The sequence below is a fragment of the Apaloderma vittatum genome, unplaced genomic scaffold (assembly GCF_000703405.1).
Source record: "Apaloderma vittatum isolate BGI_N311 unplaced genomic scaffold, ASM70340v1 scaffold3067, whole genome shotgun sequence".
NCBI lineage: Eukaryota > Metazoa > Chordata > Aves > Trogoniformes > Trogonidae > Apaloderma > Apaloderma vittatum.
Window position 1 is genome coordinate 47,308 of NW_009727649.1, and position 26,013 is coordinate 73,320.

Consider the following 26,013-nt stretch of genomic DNA (forward strand, 5'->3'; position numbering starts at 1 on the left):
GTTGGGTTAGGTGATCTCTAAGGTCACTTCCAACCTGGGCCATTCTATGATTCTATGACGTGAATATCGTGCAATACGGATGAATCTGACCTCTGCAGAGCATACATGGTACGTGCCAGCATCTCCTACTACAAAGAGAGAAACTGGTTTCATTTCTAAAGCAGAAACAACTGCTTTGATTTTCTCTGAGCTATGCACTTTGTACAATCATATATAAATGTGGAAAGCAGCTATGGTCTTAAAAGGAGGGTAAGATTGCCTCTTGCTTTATAGGATTTGTTGCAAAATTAATGCCATTAAAGTTTGTGAAGCAGTTCCTCCTTTGTAGTAGTGAGTATCATTGAATAGCTTTCAAGGAAATCATCTGGTTAATGTCTGTGTCTTACTCTTTGATCCCTTTGCAGGAACATGAAAGCTTATACCAATTTGTGAGCAAGCAAAAATCTTTTTTATATGTATAACAGGAAAAGAGTGAAGCACTGGGAAACAAAGAGTTAATGTGCTTTTTCTGCCTAATGGAGAATATGCTCTTCAAATGACTAATATCTTATCTCATGGTAAATGAAGGATAAAATATCTCATGGCATTTAGAAATCTTAAAATGCCTAGCATAGTCCTGATGTCATTTGACATTAAATATTTATGCCATTCACAAATCTGGAAGATTTTCATTATTTCATGACATTCGTCAGCACCATGTGAAGGAGATAGATGAAAATATTTTTGGCACCTTTTGTTATTAAAGTGCGTTACTTACTTTCCCTTGACCAGAGTGTTCCAGCTTTCTTTCAGTACCTGGAAGATGACATTTGTAATAGGGATTTGTTTCTCACAGTCTCTCGAAAAGTAAATTGTCCATCATGCACAATTTAAACAGTAAAAATTATCACTGACATTTGTTAAGCTTCAGCTATGAGATTAATTGACTTAAGGAGATGGGAATAACAAAGCTCCGGAATCACACTCAGCGAGGTGAGATCCTTCTGAGTTCCAGGTTTGCCCAACTCCTTTTTTCCTCTGGTCCTCTGAATTTACTTCTACTCTACTTTCCCCTCCATCCAGCCTGGACTTAAAAACTCCCAGGGATGGGGCTTCCACCACCTCTCTGGGCAACCTGTGCCAGGGTCTCACCACCCTCATGGTGAAGAACTTCTTCCTCACGTCCAATCTGAACCGACCCATCTCTGGATCCAATCCATTCCCTCTAGTCGTATCACTACCCAACATCCTAACAAGCCCCTCACCAGCTTTCTTGTAGCCCCCTTGAGATACTGGAATCCACAATAAGGTCTCCTTGAAGCCTTTTCTGCAGACTGAACAACCCCAGCTCTCTCAATCTGCCTGCACAGGAGAAGTGCTCCAGCCCTCTGAGCATCATCAGGGCCCTTCTCTGGACACGCTCCAGCATGTCCATGTCTTTCTTGTGCTGTGGGCTCCAGAACTGGATTCAGTTCTCCAGGCGGGGTCTCGCAAGTGTGGAGTAGAGGGGGAAAATCACTTCCCTTGACCTGCTGGCCACACACCTCCTGATGCAGCCCAGGACATGATTGGCTTTCCTCCTATTGCATTTAGACATAGCCTGCTTCAATGGATTGGAATCCTGAAGCCATATCACAAGAAGACAACAGGAACTCTCAGAGCTATTGTGGCATTTGTGCAAAAATATATTAAAAGCTATTGCAAGAAAGAAGTCAGGAAACTTAGATGGAAATTTGCCTGAAATATCATAGTTCATAGATTGGGACAACACCACTTTGATTGCCCACATGAAGCATTTATTAATTTTCCACATGTCCTCTTGAATACTGGATATCATCATTCCTCAGTGGTACTTTGTCATGTCAGATACTCTGTCCAGGCTTAGAACTTGGAACGTTCTTGAGATGGACTGTGAACTGCTGGAGTAGGGTTGTTTCTCCAAGGCTACTCTTGTTCCTCCAGAGTACAGGAGGGTAGGAGACAGCTTGCCTCATCCTACAGTGCTTCTGCATGTTCTCCTAAAGGACCCACTGGATTCTGTAGATCAAGAGATTTAGAAATGCCTGATGTATATGAAGTGCTCTGCAAAGGTCTGCAGTGGTGACTACAGAGGCATTATCACAGTGTTCTGGTTTGGACAGGATCTTAAAAACCATTTAGTTCTCTGCCATGGGCAGGGACACCTCCCACCAGACCAGGTTACTCAAAGCCCCATCCAACCTAGCCTTGAACTCTTCCAGGGAGAGGTTATCCACAGCTTCTCTGGGCAACCTGTTTCAGTGTCTCAGCATCATCACAGTGAAAAATTTCTTCCTTATAGCTAATCTAAATCTACCCTCTTTCAGTTTAAAACTGTTACCCCTTGTCCTACCACTACACTCCCGGATAAAGAGTCCCTTCCCTTCTTTCCTGTAGCCCCCTTTGGGTACTGGATGGCCGCAATAAGATCTCCCTGAAGCCTTTTCTTCTCCAGGCTGAACAACCACTTCGTATGCAGTGAGCTAAAGGTACAGAGAGTGAAAGAGACTGGACCGTGTCACTAAGTGGCTGCCAGGAGGGCGAGAGATTCAGTTCTGCACCTCTTTGCTGAAGATGATTTTTGCATTATGAGCTGTAAAGTGAGGCCAAGACTTTAAATATTGATCTCAGGTTAATCTTGAGAGGTGTCAGCAAAATAATGGCCCCTCCTTTAATGTTACTGATAAGAATGCATCTGGTTAAGGACATTTCCTGGCTTCAAGCTGCTGTTGAGCAGTCCCAAATCCTACATGCTGAGAAGTTCCAAGTCAGATCTGGCTTTTTCTTTTGCTGTCAGCCTGGAGTCTCAGAATGAGCACGAAGCTGTCTGTGCTTTTTCTTGGCAGCTTTTAGGTGCACTCACAGTTTGTTAAGCTGATCTCCATGGTGCTCGTGCAGAAGGTTTTGTGCACTTCTTCAGGCAGGAATTAGGGTGGGATGGGAGTTGTACACAACTCTCCTCCAACCAGACTCCTGTGGCTAACACCAGCTACAAAAATTGGCAGTTGTATTGTGTGTCAGCTCTAAGGTACATATTTGTACAGAGCAAGGCTAAGCGTTTGGGTTTGCAATCTTTTCTCTTAAATAGGAATTCTGAATTGACAAGGATATTTATCAGCATTGATTCATGAGAACAAGCTTTTCTTCTTCTACATGGCAGTTGAGATTTAAAGATCTAGGGTGCATGAGAAAGATGATTCAGTCCGGTCGAGGGATTTATAAACTCCTGAATTTAAACAAGATTTAAACAAGCCTTGCTCCTTTCTGTCTATGTGGTGCAGGTAGCAAGGGTTAGTATCATCTAATGGTGGCTGTGCGGAAGCTCAGCATTAAAGCTGGCCAGACAAACAGGTTTTCTCCTGCAGTAAACAGAGAATTACATCCCATATGTCCTGGAGGGGTTTCTCAGGGGTTTGAATCATCCTGTGATTTCCCCACTGTTCAGGGAGGTAAAAGTCTATGGAGTAATTCAAAATAGCCACTCAGGATCACAGCTATAGGTGGACCAAACCTCCTCATCCACAGATACACAGATACAATTTCTAGATGTATCTAACTCACTCATCTGATGATTACCGTTGCAAGCTGTATGCAAATATTGTCCTGTACCTAAAGGACTTGAAGATAAATCCTTCTCTGGGTTTACAGTCTTTTTAAAACCTGATGTAAATGAACTCTGTACATCTCAGTTGTGAACACTTACACATAAAACATGGTTCGTATCATTCTTGGCCTCTGACTAATGGCTTTTTGGAGAATTCAGTATGATGGACAGCAAAGTTCTAATTCTGTCATCTTTTTTTTTCCCCTGATTCATCTGTAGAGAGATTTAGAAATTACCTTCTCTTTTCATCCCTTCACTTTGAAAGACATTGACTTATCCCGTGTAGCATTATCCAACTTCATCAGGAGAGAGGCAGTCAAGTCACACTCACTGGATGTGTGTCATTTACTGTGAACATCCAGGTGCTGATGGTTCGAGCTGGAGTCTGAAGGGACTTAGAGTGAGTCCTACAGCAGAGTATAGCCATCTCCTATGATAGCTGATTGAAATTTGTGAGTAGTACATGGATAGGGGCTCCTGGAGGACGATATTCTGCTGCCTTCTTTTTGATTAGTTAACCAAATGGATGTGACTCGTTTCACTGAAGTGTGGGCACCTGACAGTAAGCATCTAATCTAAACTTGTCTAATTTCTCCCTCCAGCACTTTCAGGACAGGGTTTATTCCATCACATTTCATAGGAAGGGATGAGAAGACCTTCGGATGTCTGACATGGCCTCTGCAGGGAACCTGGTAGTTAACTTTATACTCGAGTCTCTACATTTCCATGGTAAAAGTTAGGGCAGATAAATCTCAACTTTTTGCTCATGCAAACGAGATCTATAGTTACTAGATGACAACAAACAAAAAATGCAGCATTGCATTTATTTCCCGCTCCCCAAAAATAATTATTTATTTGAATAACATCTTAATCTCTCCCTCTTCAGACAGCATCCTTTTCTTCAATTTTTTTCTCCTTTGTTCTTTATTACAAGACAAGCAGAAGACATTATCACTACCATCAAGAACTCCAAAATAACCAGACCTGCTCTTTATTTACTAAAATGCTCATTTAGAAGGAAACAAGAAATTAAGAGCAGCTATTATGAAGGTTTGTTCAGAGAGCCCTCTACCCCTCAGGTATTCTGCTGTCCAAATGTGTCTTCATATCACAAAGGCAAAGTTGCCAGGAAGCCTCCTCCTTTATGTGGAATTGTGCCAATTATTTGCACAGCCCACCCTGAAGTCAGAGGAAAGGGAACAAGTCAGCCAGCGCTCCTGCTCACCATGCCCAGGTCTGGGCAGCCTACACGCTTGTTTGATGTTCATTTTTTCTCAATTGTCACTGATGACAGAAGGTCCAAGACAAAAAACAGTGTTGGACAATCCCACTTCCCCAGATCAGTGTTGATTTTGCATTCATGTTTAAGAGAACACCTCTCGTGTTAGCCAGCTCCAGCAATGTGTGCGAGTGTAAATGAAGAAGCAGATGATTTTCTAGATATACACCATATTTAAAGCTTGGTTTTGCTTTAGCCCTTTCAGATTTTTTTCCAACTGAGGTGTCGCAATGCATGTGCCTCACTTCTCTGAAGGATTGGTGCTGAGAAGGTTTTGTGAGCAGCAGCTGAACCTTTCCAGGAACCCTACAGAAGACCCCAGGTCATCTACGTCCAGTGGTATCAGTGCACACTGTGTTGAGGTCCATCAGCTTGTGGGGTTGCTCTACTTCCATTTACTCAGAAATGTGGCAAATATTTCCTGATATGCTACGATTGCATTATCAAGAGATCTAGTGAGAAACTCGTCCTAGAGCTTGACAGCTCTCCTTTCAGTGTGAGAATACAGAGTTTACTAAAGGTGTCTAATTAAGGAGAACACGATGTTAAGAAGGGAGGAATTAGCCGTATTTATTAAGGATCGAGATCTTCACACTTAGAAATGTGATATGCAGGAAGGAGAAAGGAAGAAAAAGGAAAATGGAGGATTTCCCAGAATCCATGGTGCAGTTAGTTCCAAAGCACCAGAGAAATGGCAGTTAAAACCACAGAGACCAAGTGATGAGAAAAAAGAATAAATGAAGGAACTGAAGGCCATATATGCCATGTGACCATCATGCCACCAGTCGTGCTATGGCATGACTAAATGTTTAAATACCAGATGATTTTTAAGTATAATTAAATGATTAAATACTGAAAATACTAAATAGCATGAAACACTAAGCAGAAACCGTGCTGAAGGAATGATTTTTGTGAGATCATGACCGAGGCAGATAAAGTTTGGAAAATATCTTGTCATGACTTACCCCACAAGTTTCTCCCAGATCAAACCACTTCAGCATCCAATTTAGTGCAAGCCCTAGCTGTCTAAATGTCTTGGGTGTTTCCCAGTAACGGCAGGACAGATCAATAATAAAAATGGAACTGCAGATGTTACAGTGGGCTCAGCAACGTCTCCAGAAGAGTAAATGCTAAGAACTGCTATTGCTTTAATAGCTTCTACTTGAAAAGATCAATTTCTAACCATGGAATATGGTGACAGAGAAGCAGGACAGATTGCTGCTCAGAGCAGACCTTCCCCTCTCCTTTAGACCTTTAGAAACTACTACACAAAAGGCCAAGAGAAGCAAGAGGGAGATAAAAGCAAATGCCCCTTAGCAATGACTGACCTTATATCTCTTTGTATGAATTCAGGCTCCCATTAAAAGCCCATAAGAGTCCTTCTTCCACTAAGATCAAAGAGGTAAAACCCCACCTATTACACAAAATTTCAGACATGTTTCTGTGTCTGAAGTGTGTGTTTGAAACAGATGAGAGGCGAAAAGAAATTAAAAAACAAAAAAAAAAATTAAGGGCTAGACATAGGCAACAAATTGCTTAGAAAGCACTTACCTCTCTGAATTTATTCAGCTCTTATGTTCAGTGTTTAACTCCTACCCAGATCAAACACCTTCTATAAAGAAAATGTTCTGGTTTTACCTTGCTTCCACGAACTCCTCACTTCCAATATGTCATGAAATAAATCATGTCATCCCTCTACCAGACCCTTTATTCATTTGTGTAACCCAATCTGCAAAGTCATTTTGATTCATATCTCTTCCACATCAGTTCCCGAACACATTTATAGATCAGGAAATCGAATTAGAAGTTTTGCACCTGTTTGCAAAGAGCGTCGCCATTAATAAATGGTGAGCGTAAAGTTTTGCTGTAGAAGCACATCTCTCCTTTTTTCCTCAAGGAACAGTGATGTAAATAAATATTTACTGCTGAGCAGAGTTAGATAAAAATAAATATTCACTACAGAGCAGAGTTAGACTCCTTGTGTAGGGCTATGAGGATCCTCAAGGCAAATAAAGAAGACTTGGAGTCAACACTCTGAGCTGCTTTTGTGGACAATGGAGGGACCTTGATCAAGGCCAGAAGACCTCATGGAAGGTTCATGTCCAAAGGAGAATAGGGCCATCCATATATTGCAACAATGTACAGATAAAGGTATGGATGGATACTGTAAAAGTAAAGTAGATAGATTAATGCTCTTCCATCTAGAAAAATGTGGATTGAAAGGGCGTGAGTCAGAGGTGAATGCAGTCATGAGTGTTGCAAAGAAAGCATCTGGGGAATTATTGTTTTACAGTGAATGAGAGAAGTGGCACTAAGCAAAATTGTCCACTAGCAGGACTAAAATAAGCATATGGAGGTATATTTTTACATATAAAATGTTGAGGCTGATAGACCTAGAACATACAAGTGAAAGCCAGAAGTATAAAGAGCTATCAGACTTACTGGAAAGGGCTAAGAAAAATTCAGAGTGTAGGAGTAAAATAAATTCTATGATTAAGAGTGTGGAACACAAGCTCATATGCAACCTCTCTTTGAGGGAGATGGGAAGATATTTCCACCATCACCAGAAAATGCAAGATGCAAAGCCATAAAGTCATTTAATTGCTTAACTTCCTCTGCTTCCTAGGAAGATTCAAAAGTTCTTCATCCAACTGGTGAAAAAAGAAAAGGCAGGGGGCAAAAAACAAAAAAGCCTTCCTTGTCTCTTGGTCGGTATCAGTACTGGCAGTGCATTATTTGTCAATCCAACTGAAAAAGAAAACAGTGGTGTGAGATAGGAAGAAGAAAGGAGAATGCTTCTTTCCTGAGAAGGAATTGAATGAAAACAATCAGTAAAATCTGAATATTCAAAAACTGAATTATAAACAATTTTACTTGGACACTTCTACCATGAGTTTACAGGTGTTGGCTATTTTGTTTTATTCCTGTTTTTTAATGCTAAAAGAAAAAATATTGAGGCTTCTTAACCAGAATTTGGACAGTCCTGTTGTCACAGAGAAGAATTTCTTTCCCTCGGTCTATGCTACCCAGAGCAGAGTTTCTGAATCACCCTGCAAGTGAGAAAAGGCTACTTGGGATAGGTGTGAGCCACGTACCAGGTTTTGTAGAACCACGCGAGTTAATCAGAAGGAAAGATGGGAGCAGTCGGATAATTGCTTACAACTATCAATTTCATGCCCATAATAGGCACATCATCAAATCAGGCAGATCGGGAAATTAGAGAGGACTTTGTGAACTCTAAAGAAGTATTTGCTTAAACCAGGGACAGGTGCTGGGCCAGATGGTGAAGCTCTGTCCTGCAGCAGATGTGATACTAGAAAGAGGCAGACGTGTGTGGAGGAAGTGCAATCTCTCCTCGTGCTTCATGTGCAGGATCGTTAATCACCATGACATACTAAAGGCAGATTTTCGAGGAATACAAGCAGAGGTAGCACATGAGGATGAGCTGTGTTTTGTTATACTTGTGTGTAGAAATATTGAATCAAAGAATCATTTAGATTGGAAAAGACCTTTAAGGTCATCGAGTCCAGCCGTTAACGTAACAATGCCAGGTCTACCACTAAACCATGTCCCTAAGCATCACACCCACACGTTTTTTAAAGACCTCCAGGGATAGTGACTCCATCAGTTCCCTGAGCAGCCTGCACTTTGGCTTAGGTGGCCCATCCTGTCTGATTAACTTGATGGTTGTGTAGTGTTTAGCGTGCTGCACGCTGGCTGGTGTTGAGCTCGGCAGATCTTACTGGGGCTTGACCTGAAACTACTAACATGTTTGCACTTCGGCGGGCAATACATCTGCAAAGAGGCAGAGTTCATGCCTCAGGCGGAACCGAGAAATGTGGTGGTTTGATTAAATAATTCTGGCCCCTCATGCTACGTGTGAGCCTTTAAGGCACTGTTGCAGTAAAACTTCCTGAAAACTGGTTATTCAGTCCTGTGGTTTCACCCTTTGCCTTTCAATAGTGTTTTATGCATTGGCTGTCATAAACACTGATAAAAATGAGCAAAGATCAAGTCTCATGTTTACCCTTGTAATTCTCTTCTGTAAGCAGTGACTTTTGTACCACAGCATACTTTTGGAAAGCTGACTGCTTAGTTTCCCATACTGGTTCTCCAGCAGTAGCTATAGTTTCACAGAATCACAGAATCACCAAGACTGGAAAAGGCCTTGAAGATCCTCTGGTCCAACAATTAACCTAATACTGGCAAGTCCTTGACTAAACCATATCGTTAAACACTAGGCCTACACGAGTCTTAAATACCTCCAGGGATGAGGATTCCACCACTGCCCTGGGCAACCCATTCCATTGCATGATAATCCTTTCAGTAAAGAAATTTTTCCTAATATCCAATCTAAACATCCCTTGATGCAACTTGAGGCCATTTCCTCTTGTCCTATCACTTGTTACTTCATTGAACATCTTGTATAGGAACTACCTCTGCATATTACATTTACTACCTCTAGAGAACTAACTTTTTTTTTTTTCCCCTTTCATTTCTGCACTGTTATTTTGCTACCTTCGTACATCCATCCCCTCCTACCTGGTAGGGAGCCTGTTGCCTTTAAAACCTCATCTTTAAATTCCTTTGTCCTGATATCTGCAAGGAGAGGAAACAGCAGTGAAACAGCTAAGGTGCTGAGATCCCTCTGATTGTCTCCCCAGGATGCTTTGCTCAGGACTCAGACACACAGCTATTAGCAATTATTATGCATCTATTGAGCCAGGAGAGTTCCCAACATGCAGGATTTACACCCTGAGCACTTTCTAATCGCCTTGGCGTTTTCTAACCATGGTCCAACTGAAACACAGAAGACTCCATATGAACATCAGGAAACACTTTTTTTACTGTTAGGGTGATTGCAGCAGGTTACCCAGAGAGGTTGTTCAGGCTCCATCCTCGGAGGTTTCAAAGGATATCCAGGACAACCAGCTTTAAGTTGCAAGGGGTGTTGGATCAGATAACCTCCAGAAGTTCCTTCCAACCTCAACCATTCTGTGATTCTGTGACAGTAGGAAGCTGGATTCTGATAAGACATGTTAAGAGGTTATTGTTATCATAAAAGAAGGTTAGTTGTGGCTTTCTGAAATGAAAATTTATTTATTTATTTGTTTTAAACGGAAAACCTCATCTCATCCAAATGCCTGTGGCTTTTAGGAATAGATGCACAAATTTGACAGTCGCAACATTTCTGATCAAAATGAAAGACCCACAAAAGGCAGATTATTTCATGTCTGTTATCTAATACTACCCTACCAAGAGGACTCTGTGCACACGAGGGACTTGAACCTTGTAGAGGTTCCGCAGCTCAGAGGAGAGCCTGGAGCACAAACCTCCCAGCAGTGGGATCCTTTCCAGCTCTCAGCAAATCCCCTCCACTGTGCATTGCTAATTACGTGTTCCTGAGTTATAAGGCCCTGATATCCTTTCTCATTAATTCGATTTAGCTTCAGTCTGGTAAGAAACGGAAGAGTTTTGGAAACCTTGTGAACTTTCAAAGGCTGGAGATACCATTTACAAGTCCAGAAGCTTTGTCTTTTCTGACGCTGCTACTTAGTGTTTTTCAGCTTCAACATATTTTATGAGTGCATCATTCTAGGGACAATTTGTGTTACACAAAGTAAGGAGAGGCACAGGTTAATGGGAAATGTTTCTGGGAAACAGCATATAAAACTTCTGGTTTCTTTGAATGATTCACCTTCCCACTGACAGAAGTTAACTTTATTACCAAAATCCTGCTATTGGAGATCATAAGAGCTGGCAGCACTTTGAGTGGAGATCTGTGGCAGAGCTGGGACTTCAACTTGTAATTTAAAAACCTCGGTTTAATACTTCAATTTGCTGCCCGTAAACCTCAGAGTAAGAACTAAGCTTGTGAGGCACTTTTCCAAATTTAATGTTCGTTTTCATTATAGAAAAGAATCTGGTAAGTAATAGTAATTAGAAATGTTTGCTCTGAGGGCAGACATCATCCACCACTTCTATCTCTTCTAACCTTGTGCTTTTTACACCTCCCAGACATCTAGTACAGTTATTAGAAAGGTTTGTTGTACCAGACCATGTGTATGAATTTGCATGTCAAAAAAGTGGTAATAAGTAACAAAGAATGGTAGAAAAAATTTATCTGGAAGTGAGTTTCCCTAAAATCAGAGACATTTTTATTATTATTTTTTAGTCCCAGTGATGCTGTATCATTGTGCTTCCCTCTACCTTAGTTTCCACATCTATAAGACAACTTTTGAATGTATTCTTGAAGGCAGTGAAAAGAATTACGAAAGAATCAAGCAATTGTGAGGAAGTGCACGTAAAAGAAGAAATAGGAGAAATACAAGAAAATTAAGCTGGAAGAAGCACCTCATATTCACTGAGACTAAGAAGCAAAGAATCAAAACCACCATGAAGCCTAAATGCATGCCCGAAGAGAGGGGAGGAGTTTTGAGCAGGAAATAAGAAGCAGAAAAGTTCAGATAATGGGAGTCATTGTAATGAAGAAAAAATAACAGACATTGCATAACACCTTCCAAAAAAAGAAAATACTGAACAGTCATGTCTTTGATTTGTTTGCATGGGATCTCCTCTGATCCTGGCATGAGCACTGGTAAAAGCAAACACAAAGAGTGACCATGCAGAAAACGCCTGGGGAACTGCAACCCGCTCAATTCAATCAAGTTTCTTTTGGAGCAGCTGTTCAATGGCACCAGATCCTTCCTGAAGTTTAGACCTGCAAATTGCAGGGGCAAGTTTTAGTGTCAGAATCCACCCATCGCAGGGATTCAAGAAGGAAATTAAGCCAGGGGACAGGCTACTGCTGATCTCAGTGCTGGACAGGTCTATGGTTACGAAGATGTTCAGATGACGCAGTTGTCAGAAATTCCTGGAGGTGATGCTTGAATATTTTCATGACTCACAGCTGCATAATTGATTTGCATCTGTTTGCAGAAGTTTTATTATTCCTGTGTGCAAAGAATGCCATTGTTGGAAATGTTCGCAAAGCTCTTGAGTTTCACTGATGTCATTCTTCATCTAAGACACGAGTTTTGACTGCTGCTTGTTCATTCTGGTTTATTGTACCAGCTTTCCAGTCAGGCATGACAGGAGGTTTTGTGTGATAAATGTCACCAAAGGAATGCCATAGGGATGTGATTCGCATGAGATGAACAGGTTAGGGACCAGAGGTCAGAGTGGGTGCTGGAGGAATTATATTTTTGGATGTATTTCTTCTTCATTATTTTTGTCTGATAAACATCTGGTTTAGCCTTTTAGACTACAAACATTTTAGAATAAGGCCTATCCTTGTCTCTCCTTCTTTTGCTTCTTTAATGTCCATACAGCCCCTAGCCAACGTAGGTTTGAGGTCCAACTAGGACACGAAGCAGAGATGTCTGACAAAGGAAGAAGTGCCTTGCACTAGACAGCCCTTTACAATCCCAGACGGACCAGGAAGACATGTAAACTTCATTGTTTCGTCAAATTTGGCTGAAGGAGAGAGACACCCTTATGTTAATTCAGGTTTTTTTAGCTGTTTGGAGGCCCTAGGCACTCAACAGAGTCCAGGAAATCTTCCTGCTTTTGATTATACATGTTAAAACAGGCAATACAGGCTGTCAGTATCTGATTTTTCCCCCCTCATAGCCAATTTTGAAGCACTTGCTTCTCAAACGAGAGTACAGGAGATTTCCTAGGAATCACATTTAACCAGAGCTCATCTTGTAGGGAAGGTCTGGGCTTTGAGGACTGCATTCATTTCCCAGACCTCTGACCTTTACCTGCATAATGTGAAATGAACACTTCGTCTGTCCTTGTCTTGGCTTCTCCCAGGCAAAGTCAAAGACTTAAATACTCCACTGCTCTGTTTAAAGGAAAAATATTCCAGGAACAAAGGCAGTATGACACTAATGCTCTCAAATAACATCGGTGTGGTGCCAACAACTGAAGGTTTGGACACAGTTGACATTATGGTACCATCAGGAGAAGTGTTTTGTGGGCACCTTAGTATTGAAATGTACTTGGTTTTGAACTTTACGACCCAATGGGTCCCTCCTGTTTATGTGTTCTATGTAATATAAAATGGAGAAGTATGAGAATTTTACTCTAGGTGTTACAAAAAAAGTGCTCTGGCAGTTGTATCAACGAAAGGCAGATATTTGTTTAACAGCATGCAGAAGGTTTCTTTTTAAATCATCCTTTTCTCTTTCCTTCCAGGGAACGTGACCAGGAATTGTACAAGTCAGGGCTGGTCGGACATGTACCCTGCACCATATGCCGTGGCTTGTGGATATGATTCCAACAGTACTCCAGGGGAAGAGGTTGGTAAACATGGATGCATAGATATCAAGATTTACAAGGGACCAATAACAGAATCACATCATCTTCCTATGCCTGATTTTTGCCATTCCCACTCTGATTCCTCAAGACCCTCTTAAGGATCCCTGGAAGCAGAGAACAAATGTCTGACCAAAGAGATGATCCTTCCTTCATTTTCCAGGGTGGTGGGAGGAAATCAGCACCTGAGAAGATGAGAGTAATGTCTCTGTGATGCCCACACATAACTTTAGGTGCTTGATTTTCCGTGTTGAACTTTGGAACAAGCACGCCACGCTGATATTTATTGTTAAGTAGATAAGTGATTCCAGTATTTCTAGGCCAACATAAGCATCAAAAGGGAGAAAAGGATATAAGTCATTTGCCATTGGTGTTGCTCTGCTGATGTCAACCAGCTAAAGATCTAGACAACTGTAGGGAACACACAGATTTTCATGCAATATAATGAATTTTGTAAGGAAATCTGCAAGCTCTCTGGGATACTGACTGTGTGTGAGTCAGTAATCACTGACCTAGGTATAATTAGCTTTGTATACTGTTGTCATTGCACTGGAAGGTGTTTGGTATTGGTTTGCTGCATGCTGAGACAAAAAAGGGTAAAGTTTAAAGAGGCTATCAAATGTTAGAAGTTTCACTTCACCTAACTAGAAGTTCAGCATCTGATCTAAACTAGTCATCTACAGCTGTCCCATAGTAAACAAGAAAAAGCTTATGCTAGAAAAGAATGCTACAACCATATGTTTATATTAAGCCTGTCAGTGTTTTTTTTCTGTTATATGAGATATGTCAGTGTTTGTGAATGTTGGGACATAGGAATCTCAATAATGTATAAATATAGATTGTGAGAGGTCTTTGTCTATGGTCACATACTACCAAGGCGCTCAAAGCGTTAACAGAGAATCTGAACACAGCTCAGCCAGCTTTATTAGGGAAAGAGGAAAGAATACAGAAAAGAGCAAAGGAAAAGTTGCACAAAGAATTTCAGGGCTCTTACTGAAGAGATCCTTATTCTGCCTTCGAGGTCAGCCACCACTTCACCACCTCAAGTGTCCCGTTTCTCAGATCGAGCTGTGTGGCACCAGCAGCGCGTTGCGAAAGCCATTGCGGCAGGTCTGCCCTGGGAAGGTCCTCGAGAGCTCTGTTTTGTGTTCCAGCCACAAAGGGGATTTGGGAATTCCTGGGACATGCTTTGGTGACCCAACGGACTGCAGCGTTGCCAGAGCACCGCGTTACCAAGAGAACACGCATTGTGTCCTTTTAATTCTTTCTTAATTATTTTCTCTCAATTTCAGTGGTTTTGTCGTGCCATTTAAGTCTAATTTGTGTGAAAGGTGGCTGAGAGGGGGTGAACATGCAGTACTAGCCTGTGAAGAATAGATTTTTGTTGTTGTTGAATTGGCTGTCAGTTTGGCGAGGAGGAAGAAGTAAAACGGATAGAAAAAGAAAAGAACAGTAGGCTGTATGGGACATGAAATCCAGAGCAGACTGATAACCTTCCATGCTTAAAACACTTCATGCACTTTTAGCATCTGCCAGTGTCAGGCCAGAAAAAAAGAAGAAAAATACAAAAAATAAGTAAGGGCTGTATGTAAGACTTTAGTTGTGAATTCTGGCTGTCCCTAAGGACGTAGGCACCAAAGGAGTGTAATTGTGGTCTTTGCAGTGATAAACATGTCTTCTCCAACCTGACCTTTAAAAAACACATATTAGCAAGTGGGAGTTTGTTTTGCTGTCCTATTGTTGGACATGATGTAAAACTTCTCCCCCGGTGTCCCCTTAGGGTGGTGAAGAAAATAGACACCTCCCAAAGTTAGTTCACCCCACGTATCTCTCCAGAGGGACCTCTTTGCATTTACTCTAGAGGCAGCCCAGGTGACCTTAGGCTAGGTGACGTGAACCCAAAGTATATTTGGGTGCAGGGCTACTGAAAAACATGGTATCGGTATTTCTGTTCTTTTTCTCTTGCAAACATGAATGTTTCACATGCTAATCTCAATGACCGAGGGGCAAATATAGAGGTTACTGAACAGAAACCAAGGAAGCTAATTCTCAGCTAATATCAGTGTAGCATCTACATTGTCTAATTGTTCTTATCATGTTCCTATGAAATTAAGCAGAGGATTTTAGAAGTCAGAGAGAGAGTGATGAAACTGCCTGATTTCGTTCTGGAAATCAGTCTAGGTCTACAACTAGAACTCAGGCATCCTGGCATGTTTTTCCTTCACTTCTCTAAATCCCTCTTTTTGTCTACTAGGAACACGTTAGTAGTGTGAGCTCTGAGTGAAATTCCAATTCCACGTATGTTCTCGGGTCAAATTCTCTACTTTGATATCTGTAAAATAAGAAGCAATTTTGATTAGCAAGTGCAAATGAAGAGTGAGAACGTGTTACGTGCTATTTCCAGAAGAGAGATGATCCCACATGCTCCATTGAAGCTGAAGGCAGAGCCATCTCTCTGTACACGAGAAGTCGTGGTAAAACAGGAGGGCAAGGAGTTGCTTGTTGAACAACACCAAGATCTTTCTGTGCATAACTTGCTCCTGTGCATAATTCTCACAAGCCAAAGGCCTATAGCAGTATTCACATTGGAAGGTTTCCATCCACCGCCCCACTACTGACAGCTCCTACAATATTTCTTAATTTCCTTTCCCCTATTTCTCTGCTTTCCTAAACACAGTGTTAGACAACTTCTTCCTCAGACTCAGTCTTGTACCGCAAGCTCCCTCCTTTTACTGGCCAGATCTTTCCTAGAACATCTGCTCTGATGCCAATGCAAAGGAAATTAGATAATGGAAGGCAAAACTAATCTGAAGAAAATTTGCTATTTTACTGGGAAAGTCTCAGCTGTGTTTGGGAGCCTGGAACAACTAAGACTGGAAACAAGACTATGTCTGCTTAACCTTGGGTGGAATCCACAAGACAGTGAGGTAGAAAGGTGGAACCTTGGCTGTTCCTTACCACAATGCAAGTCCCTCCATGCAGTGCAGACACTTGGGTGGTGACTCCATCACCATAGTAGCCCCCTGGCATTGTATGGCCAACACGAGGCAGAAAAATAATAGCCCTGAAACCCTTGCTATGGGTTGATTATTCAGTTACTCACCCAAGGCTTTTAGTGATGTGGATTCCTTGAATGGGGCTGTAAAGACAGGGTGCTTTTAGCTATCTCAAAGATCTGCAGTCTAAGAAGCAGTAGATATACAATCAGTGTAACCTTTGCACTCTCTGAAAGCTCTGTCTTGTTTTAACACCCCTCCAAGCTGGCTTGTGCAAATGCTAGAGAGCTGCTACTCATCCCAGACTCACTGGTTCTGTAAAGTGCATTGTGCTCGTCAAGGACCATGAAAATAGCACATAAAAATGTCAACCCAAGTAAAGAATATTTTCCCAAACAAGGTTGGGTTTAGATTTTCTGTCTAAACTGCTCTTTGTGGTTTTGATTGTTTGGGGTTTTTTTATAGAAAATGGTGACAGAGACAGCAGAGGAGGATCAATGAAAGGCTGGAAAAAGTAAGATTTTCTACAGACTGAGTTAGGTACCCGTAAGAACTTGGATTTTTGACTGGTAAAACAAATGTCCAAATACCAACTAATCTTTTGCCTTTTTTTTTAAGCTGAAAATCAAAATACGTTGATTTGGAGTGTTTCTGGAGACCCTTAGGAGAATTGGATTTTTGTTGCCTTACTTCCCTGTTTTATTCGGACCAGGATTCTCTGTTAGATTTAAGTCCTGTAGTGCCCCACGCTCAGCAATTCCCTCTGCATGCTGTCAAAGAGAAAAGCTATGAACTTATTTCCAAGTTACCATGTATTTCTCAATTAGCATATCCGTTGTGTCAATGAGAATATTTTAACTTGCCAAAACACAATGACTAAATTCCACAAAAGCAAACCAAATTTCCAGACCAGTTCTATTCTAAAATTTCCTTAGTAAGGTGAAGATCTTCACGGTCTCCACCTCAGAGCCGATGTGTCCGTGCACTGTTTACCGGAACATTAGTTCTTCTCTTTCCACAAGGTTATTACCACGTAACTGTCTCTGCAAGTGTCAAGTCAAACTCTTTCCTGCATGAACTTTTCCCTCATGTAAGCATAGCCTGGTTTTGGAGTGCTCCAACCACTACTGCAACCAGACACATTCTTCTTATTCACCCCACTGGTATTTTAGTCATGTTCTACTGGATGTGAATTTAAAGGATGTATGAGTTGGAGATTTTTTTAAGAGAATGGAGCAGAACCATTTTCTTGTCTCACTCAAAAGACAGCAAAAGCTCAGTAATGATGTTTTGCATGTGGGCTGGATGTTGACGGCTCTTTGAAAGACTCGTTTTGTTTCCTCTCTTTGCATTAGCAAACAGCATTCTATGGCACAGTGAAGACTGGCTACACCATCGGACATACCTTATCGCTCATTGCTCTCACAGCTGCTATGATCATTTTATGTCTCTTCAGGTAAGACCATGAACAAAAAAGACATAGGAAAGGAGATGACGCAAAGGACATAGTGATTATTTACATTGTAGACTATGAGTGTTACAGACAGATGTGAAAGGCTTGTGTAAAGTCTCAGTTGCACAGGGGAGGAAAGTTCCTCCAGCTCATGGTACCGCTGTTTTCTGGTCTATGATTTGTGACCTTCCGGTGAGAGTTATAATCCCAATCCAATTATTTAAGTGGGATTCATCTAACTAAATGTGGACTGCTACATGATGGATCTGTGTATTAGAGGCCGTTATCCCATAATCTAGATCCAGAGAGACCTAGTCACTATGGTATAGATGGATACTATGGAATTATACATTTCTATTAAAGTAAGTATTCAGAATGGTACAGGTGAAGCACACTGCAAAACTGTCTGTTTCAGCCTATTCCTGCTATAGCCCTATGGCAAAATATAGACCCCTAGAGGCATTTTAGACATGCTGGAGCCTCTGAGCTGTGCACAAGGGCAGCAGATGGGATGCAGGACCTTCAGGAGACCCAGGCCTTTATGGACTGATTGGCAGATACTCTACAGGACATCAAGTGGCATTAGATGCCTGGATGGCAGCAAATTTATTAACTTTCAGTCTCTATAATAGATTCAGGCATCTAATTTTGGTGTCTCTAGTGAAGACATCTATATAAGGTAATGTTGTTTACGGATAGGGAGAACATGAAAAAAGCAGACCTCTGTGAGGTAGAAAACCCTTCTAGGTGTGATTCCATGAATCCAGTGTCTTCCTTGAAATGCGTTATATGCTTGTCTAATTTATGGCAGTCTGGTAGAGACATCAACCCCAAAGAAAGCTGTAGGAAGCAGCATATGCTCTATGGTAACTCTCACCCCTATGCCAAGACTGATCTCACCCTTCAAGACCTTTGCACACCTCAGCATACATGTTCTCTCCACTCCTCTTGCAAGGGAAGAATAAATCAGACACACAGGCAAATTACCTCATCTCAACAAGGTACAAGGTGCCAGCCAAGCTGGTGAAACTGTCGGGGTTCACGCTCTTCGTTTGTGGGAAACAGTATAATTTGACTTGCCTTTGCTTGCAAGTACAGAGGACTCAGCTCTGTCACATCTTGCCATCATCAGAGATTAAGAGCATAAAATCTGCCAATGCACGGTGACTCATTAAGAGGTGGTAGTTTGACCATGTTGTCAAGCGAAATCTGCTGTGGTGCTGATGACTGTACAAAGGACCCATTTCCAGGGTATTAGGCCTCTCACTTTAGCTGATGTAAAGTTTCGTTTAAAAAAAAAAAAAGACCCACTTGAGCAGAATTCATCTTCAAAATACTCATGGACAAGGGACAGAAAAACCCTGGTGTTTTCTCAATATCATTAATAACTGGTCATTTTTAAGTGAATATATAGTTCATATTCCTCCAGAAAGCGTGTAGTGTTAATTTTGGCAGCTGCTGCTAAGAATTTATCTCTCTTCCTGAAGAAACATTTCACTTTGAAAAGAATTATTTCATTACAAACATGCTGTGGAAAACAGACCTTTATTGTTTGCTCAGTCAAAAATGTTTCCAGTGGAGAGCAATGTGATAGACTCGGTTTCTGTCATTCTGTATTTTGATGTTTTTTTTTCTGAGAACTGGAAAAGCAGCAGCACTGCTGCAGATGTATGGATTGCCACATGTTCTGTGGTTTTAGAGAGGCTTAAGTAGATTTGTGGTGATTGACATCAGAACATAGTCTGTCTCAGGTTTTCTGTTTACTTGTAAGTCTATATCTTGGCAGAAGAAACATGTAAATAGATAAATAGTGTTTTTGAGAAGCACTGCTCTCCAAATACGTTGTTTCATCTCTTCCCAACAGAAAACTACACTGCACTCGAAATTATATTCATATGCATCTCTTCATGTCCTTCATAATGCGAGCCATCGCAGTCTTCATAAAAGATGTCATCCTATTTGAAAGCGGAGAATCCGAACACTGCTTTGTGAGTTCAGTAAGTAGCCGTGCACATTGAAGTTTCCACCTTATTCTGTTGCCTCTCTTCCAGTAATGCACCAAAAATTACTTTGCAAATGCATGTAGGGCAGTACTTTGAGAAGATTTCAACTGTTTTCCTCATTTGAAAGAAAAAACATGATTGTATGGAAAAGGCATAAAATAATTTAGCAGGTTCAAAAGTTTACAGCCTTCTGAGGTCAAATCCACAACTGGAGCTCTACAAGATTTTGGTGATCCTGGCCATCCTGTGTTCATCTTCCAGCCTCAAGCAAATTTCTTGGACATCTTGCTCAAGAGAGACTTGTAGCCCTGTGTTTAGGGATTCAATAAAACCTTTTCCTTCAGGGAGGGTGGGAGTCAGATCCTGATCCACGTAACTAACTTAAGGTGCTTACGCGGCAAGTACTGTCATGAGCTACTTGTGTGAAGTGCAACCACAACCAGTCGAGCTCTAATTATATTCTCTCTGGAGCCTGGAGAGATGTTCACCTCGTTCTGAAGAAGGCACCTGCATTTTGATGTCTCTGTGGGCTCCACTGATTGTGGTGACCAGATTTCAGCAGAAAATCTATGTGTAGGCATGGCTGTCTATTTTTCATCTGGATCTGTATCCCATGCTAGCTGTCTGCAACTGTGAGATTTCCCCACTGGGATGATAAACGAGGAGAATAAAGGAGTTAGGATTTTTTTTTTTTCACTGTCAAACTCAGTGTTATCAGCTGAAGCAAACATTAAGGAAGCAGAAGAGCTATTTATCTAGAGGCCATATTAATGTAAGAGGAGACTAGTCATGAATAAGTTTAGGCAGGAAATTGAAATCACTAAAATAAAGACATTTGATCAGAACTCATCCAAAAAAAAAAAAAAAAGGAACCGTCCATAATAAATTCATAATGCCAGATGAGCTGTTTGCTGGTAATAGCAGCAAACTGGGCACAGCAACCCAAAAGATCTCTTCTGGACCTGTTTTTTGTGTCATACAGCACCAGAAAAATAGGTGTTCTTTTCTCTTCCACCCACCCACCCAATTTCTTCCTTGATTCTGACTTTTCTGTATCCTTACCCTGAGCCCTGTCCCTGCTGTTATAATGACCTTTCTGCTTGAGCACTTCTCAGCTGATATCAAAGAGCAGCCTGTGTTCCCATTGCAGTGATCCTCTGGGTTTTTTTCCCCCATCTGAGATTCACTGGGATCTGTATTCTTCAGCAACAGGGTTTTATTGTGAAGGGGAATGGTTCAAACGACATATAAACTGGAATAAACAATTGCTGGGTGTCTGCTGGCACAGGTAACCGCCAGTACTAATTGGTAGAGGAGCCAAGAACCCAATGAGCCATGAAGTTGGAACTAACCTCCCACCCCTGAGGGATTTTGCAGTGGGTCATGGCTGAGACACAACTGCAGAAAGCTGTGTGAAGAAGTGTTTGCTTCAGCTGTCCATCCAGAAACTCTTCTGTGTATAAATACAGGACTTTGTCTTCCATAATCCACAGCTCCTGGAAGCCAGGGTGGTTTCAGGCAGACCCATGACTAACACCACCGTGTGTGTTTCTCTCCATCAGAGCAGTTAAATGCCAGCTCAGGGTGAATGGCTGGATGATACCCCAAAAAATATGTGGAACAAATCTGTCTCTGCCACACTAGGCTGACCATACCCCTTGCAAAATCTGCACCTGTCTTGACCCAACATTTTGAACAACTTTTTAGGTCACAGGCTAAAAATATCACCATGAAATGTAGGTAAAATGCTGCTCCTAATATTCATCTGTTTGCAGAAGCATTTATAAAATCCGTTATGTTTATGTGGGCTTTATTGACGGAATGGCTTGAGTTAGGTTAAATAATTGATTTGTTTATGCTTTGAACTTGGGGGATAAAGTTTTGACTTGGGAGACCTCGAAACTGGTTCATATACCCAGGGCCTGATACACAATTTACTGAAGGTTTTGTGTATAAAGGCTAGATATGTCCTTGAGCTCATTCAGTCTGAGGAGAGATTTAAAAAAACTGTTCAATTTACTGAAGGCTCTCTCTTTTAGAAAAGGGCAAAACCAAAGCAATAACTGTTTTATCAGAAGTGAAAGGACTGCATTTAGTTCCTCTAAAGAAAAAAAGGGTAAAGGAACCCCCTTCCAGAACAGATTTAGGGCTATAAAATCCAAATGAGCAAAGACCTCTCCCAGCATTGCTGGTGAAGGGACTAAATTCTGAAATTTGACATTACCTGTTGCAGTAGGAAGACTTAAAATTATGGTTTATGCACCAGGCACACAAAAATATTTAAAACTCTCCACCAACAAATGTGTCAGTGCTTCAATCAAGTAGGAACTTCACTACATGTAGGTGTATCTGTAATTGAGAAAAACTTGTTCATAGGCTTTGCTGCAATAGCATTTTTACATCATTTTACCTAGTGTAGGAAACTTTAATTACGGTGTTATCTTTATGCCATTTTAAATTAAAATAGTTTGGGATTACTGTTGAGTTCCACATGAACACCCTGAAAAATTAAATTTGTTGAGCATCTTTATGGGCCATGGAGCCTAAGAATGTGACAGTATGGATTTTGGGGCCAGTGCAACCAAAATATACATGATGAGCATTGCAAAGCCATCATGTGAGCCAGATCATGCATCATGCACTGGGTGTTGGTTTGGGTGATGCGCGGCACCCGTAGCCTCCTGAATTCTATGGTCCTTCTTTCTTGATCAATCCACTCCTGGTGTGCGGCACCCGTAGCCTCCTGAATTCCATGGTCCTTCTTTCTTGATCAATCCACTCCTGGGGAAAAGTCTTGCTGCTTGTGTGAAAAAATCACCCTCTTCGCACAGGGTGCAAACTGTAAATTGTCAAGCAAGGCTTGTTTTCATAACAAAATTTAGCATACTTAAATGATCCCAAAACCTGTAGAAGGTGGCCCAAACCTGTTGTCCCACACCAAGGAATTTCAGCAGCACCCACCTAATAGGTAGCAGCCACATTTGGTTTTCATTTCAAGGAGCAAAGGAAAGATCACTGCTCCTGTGAAGTATGGGTTTCTCACTGTGCTCTTCCACTCGTGTCTCGCTCCAATCACCTCATTCTGTTCATAAATTCTTGTGAAACCCAGCCAAATGGTTCCTATGGGCTTTGGGAGCTGAGTGTTGCAATGGCCTGGCTTCAGTTCTTTTTCAGTTTTGTTTACACTTAGGATTCTTCTGAAGAGCTCTGTGATGTTGCTGTCACAACATAAGCCTAACACAAGCCCATCTCCTTGGTGTCCATTTTTGCCATCAGGTTAAACAAAAAGATTTGCACCTGCCAGACAATTTCTGTGGAATTTGTCTTTAGAGAGATGAGACTTGCCATAGAAGGTGGGATAAGCAGGGAGGAGGGAATGTATTTTATCTATGACTTGGCCAACTTGGACATCCTTACACAGCAGAGAACTGGGACACTGACTAGTTCCACAACAGAATCAACAGAAAGGAAGAGAGAGTGAGCTTGGTGGGAGGTCCACAAATGGTGGATGAAGTGATCCATTCCTCCAAAGAGAAAGTCTCAGAATCCAGGTTATGCCCCTTCTGATACTTGGACTTTTCATATCAGGCAAACCTTGAGAGGGCTTAGAACACGGAGACCAAGCTCTATCATGGTTTTACACAGTTTTGCTTGGATGAGTTATCGCCTTTCCTTCTCCTTTGCTCCTGGAAATAACCCAGGAGTAAAAGCAGAAAGTTAGACTGTGGAAGAGCTCTGGAGCTGGAACTTTTTTTTGCATGAGTGACTGTGATGCCTGACGCAGCAGTGCCCAGTCACGGACTGACATCTTAGAGCAATGCAGCATTGACAATAATGAGAGAAAATGTGATAAGGGCGGGAAGGGCATTATTAAAACTCTGATCACCTTCTCTCTTTAGTGGCTGCCTCGTGGTCAGCTTGCCTTATTATTGAAGATGAGTTCAGAAGTGCCATTATTCTACAATTGATGGGCACAAAATAGGGACAGTTACTGCATTTACCACGATAATTCTATTTTTACGTTTGAACTCAAGTCTGAGTCATCTGACACAGAGGCTAGTCCAGCTAGAGCTAAGCGTCATCTCATAAATACTCACAAGACTGCCTCCAAAAATCAAAGGAGTATTCCTAAGAGACAAAATAGAAAGGCCGAGTCACTCAAAGACTGATAGTTACATAACCCCTGCTAAAACCAGTGGAAGATGAATGCTTAAATAGCCTTGAGGATCGCAGTCATGGGGCTTAAACTTGCTTCTTATGTGAGAAAGCAGGCATAAGAGCTTCCTATTGGATTCAACAGATAGCGTTGCGATTGAGGAAGGCTGTGTGGGAAGTGGGCAAGGCATAAAGTGCAATCATGCGGACCACATTTCTTGTTGATGTAAAGTGGTACAGCTCTGTTTATTTCTATGGAGAGTTCTCAAGGTTTCTGCAAGTGCAGGGTCTGACCCTGCCCTGCTTTGCAGTGTTGTGAGCACATAAAGTAGATGTTGTCTTGCGTAAGTACCGTGCTAGCAGAGACAGACTTTTAAATGCCTTGCTATTTTCAGCTGACTTTCTGCTGGCATTAAAGAGGTGAAAGCACAAAGGCAGGCCACGGTTATCCCGTGGGACTTGAAGGGTCCGTAAGAGATGAGCTATCGGTAAAAAGATGATAACGTAACCAGAGGAATACTCTATCCAAGTGTCCCAGCTTAGGTGCAAGTTGAAGTGGTTGCACAGGCAAGAGAGACTGAGATTGAGCCCAGATTGCTTCTTCCTAACAACTCAAATCTTGCACAGTCTCGATGGGAGCAGTCAAGACTTATCTTGCTGAAGTAGCATGTGTGTGCATGTCCACATGGGAGCATGTCCAAAGAAGAGCAATGAATTGGTGAAGGGTTTGGATAACAAGTCTTTTGAGGAGCACCTGAGGGAACTGGGGTTGTTTAGTCTGAAGAAAAGGAGGCTCAGGGGAGACCTTATTGCTCTCAACAACTACCTGAAAGGAGGTTGCAGTGAGGTGGGGATCAGTCTGTTCAACCAAGTAACAAGCAAGAGGAAATGGCCTCAAGTTGCAACACGGGGATGTTTAGACTGGATATTAGGAAATATTTCTTCACCTAAAGGGTCATCAAGCACTGGAACAGACTGTCCAAGGAAGTGATGGAGTCACCATCCCTGGAGGTATTTAAAAGACATGTAGACGTGATGCTTAGGGACATGGCTTAGTGATGGACCTGGTGTTTCTAGGTTAGCAGTTGGACTCGATGATCCTGAAGGTCTTTTCAAACCTGAACGATTCTGTGATTCTGTGGGTATGGCTGTACAGCACAGCTCATCAGTCTAAAAATAGCATTTCTGCTTTATGAAAGTGGCAACAAATCAACAAGCTCAGACACAAACCCAGGTTATAATGGCTTAATAAATCGCCCAGTGACAGCTGACATGAAGTGTGTGCTCTTAGGCAATGAAGGGTGCATGAAAATGTAATGTATTGTGACCTAGAGAAAAGCAGGTTAAGATATATTGAATTAATTTGCTATTGCCGAGGCTTAAAAGCACCCTTGCATAATGTTTCTGGGACACCATTGATGCAGAGCAGCATATTAACAGGGGAAATATGTATTTGAGGCCTCTTATCCCTGTACCTGAGATAGATGGTGATCGTGAATTCAGTTACATTGATCTATCTGCAGATACTTTTTTATAGGGTTGATTTACAGAGGAAGTCACTAAGAGCAGGAGGAGCTTAAGGGTCTATCATTGTGACATAAGATTATTTTTCCTATTAAGGTCTTTTCTTTGTTCTGATTCTTGATAGATGAGAAATTGCTTTAACTGAGGTTTGACAGCTTAGGCTCTCACAAAGTGAAGGCTGTGTGCCTCAATAAGAAGCCAGTTTGTTTCTGGTATTTTAAGAATTCCTTTAGACAAATTTCTTGATTCATAGGTAGTGTTAAGTTCTCAACACCCAAAGTTTCAGTGTATCTTCTGGGAAAAATTGCAGAGCCTCCCACTAGTGTTATAATTTATCACTTAAAATTACTTGCTTGTCAGACTCCATGACAGGGAAGGAAGGAAGGAGTCAAAGGCACCCAGTTGATTTAGAAGGAGATTATTTGTTTGGATAAACCTCGATTCCCTTTCATGGTAGAACATAAACCCTGTGGGTCTTTTTTATTGCTAACCAGCTTGAATCTAGTCTACAAGTGCAATTAAACTGAAGGAAGAAATAAAAGTGATGATTTTTTTTTTGCCAGGCAGTCTTGTTTGATTTTCTTTTAATTTGTTTTTTTTCTACTGTACACAAAAGATTGAGTGTGCTAAGGGTGAGGTGACAGCTTTACCTTCTGTTTTTCTTTTTCTTTTTTCTTTTT

At 41.5% G+C, this 26,013-nt stretch overlaps 1 protein-coding gene across 1 annotated transcript in view; it reads left to right on the top strand.

Moving 5' to 3' along the window:
• Positions 1-19,648, top strand: part of LOC104277167 (vasoactive intestinal polypeptide receptor-like) — a gene marked incomplete at both ends in the record, with an annotated part of 41,530 nt that extends 21,882 nt beyond the window's left edge. The window contains 3 exons of the mRNA XM_009873732.1: positions 13,083-13,186; positions 17,554-17,654; positions 19,516-19,648. Of these exons, the coding sequence (XP_009872034.1) occupies positions 13,083-13,186; positions 17,554-17,654; positions 19,516-19,648 (338 nt within the window). The remainder of the gene's footprint in view (positions 1-13,082; positions 13,187-17,553; positions 17,655-19,515) is intronic.
• Between the last annotated feature and the right edge of the window lie 6,365 nt (positions 19,649-26,013).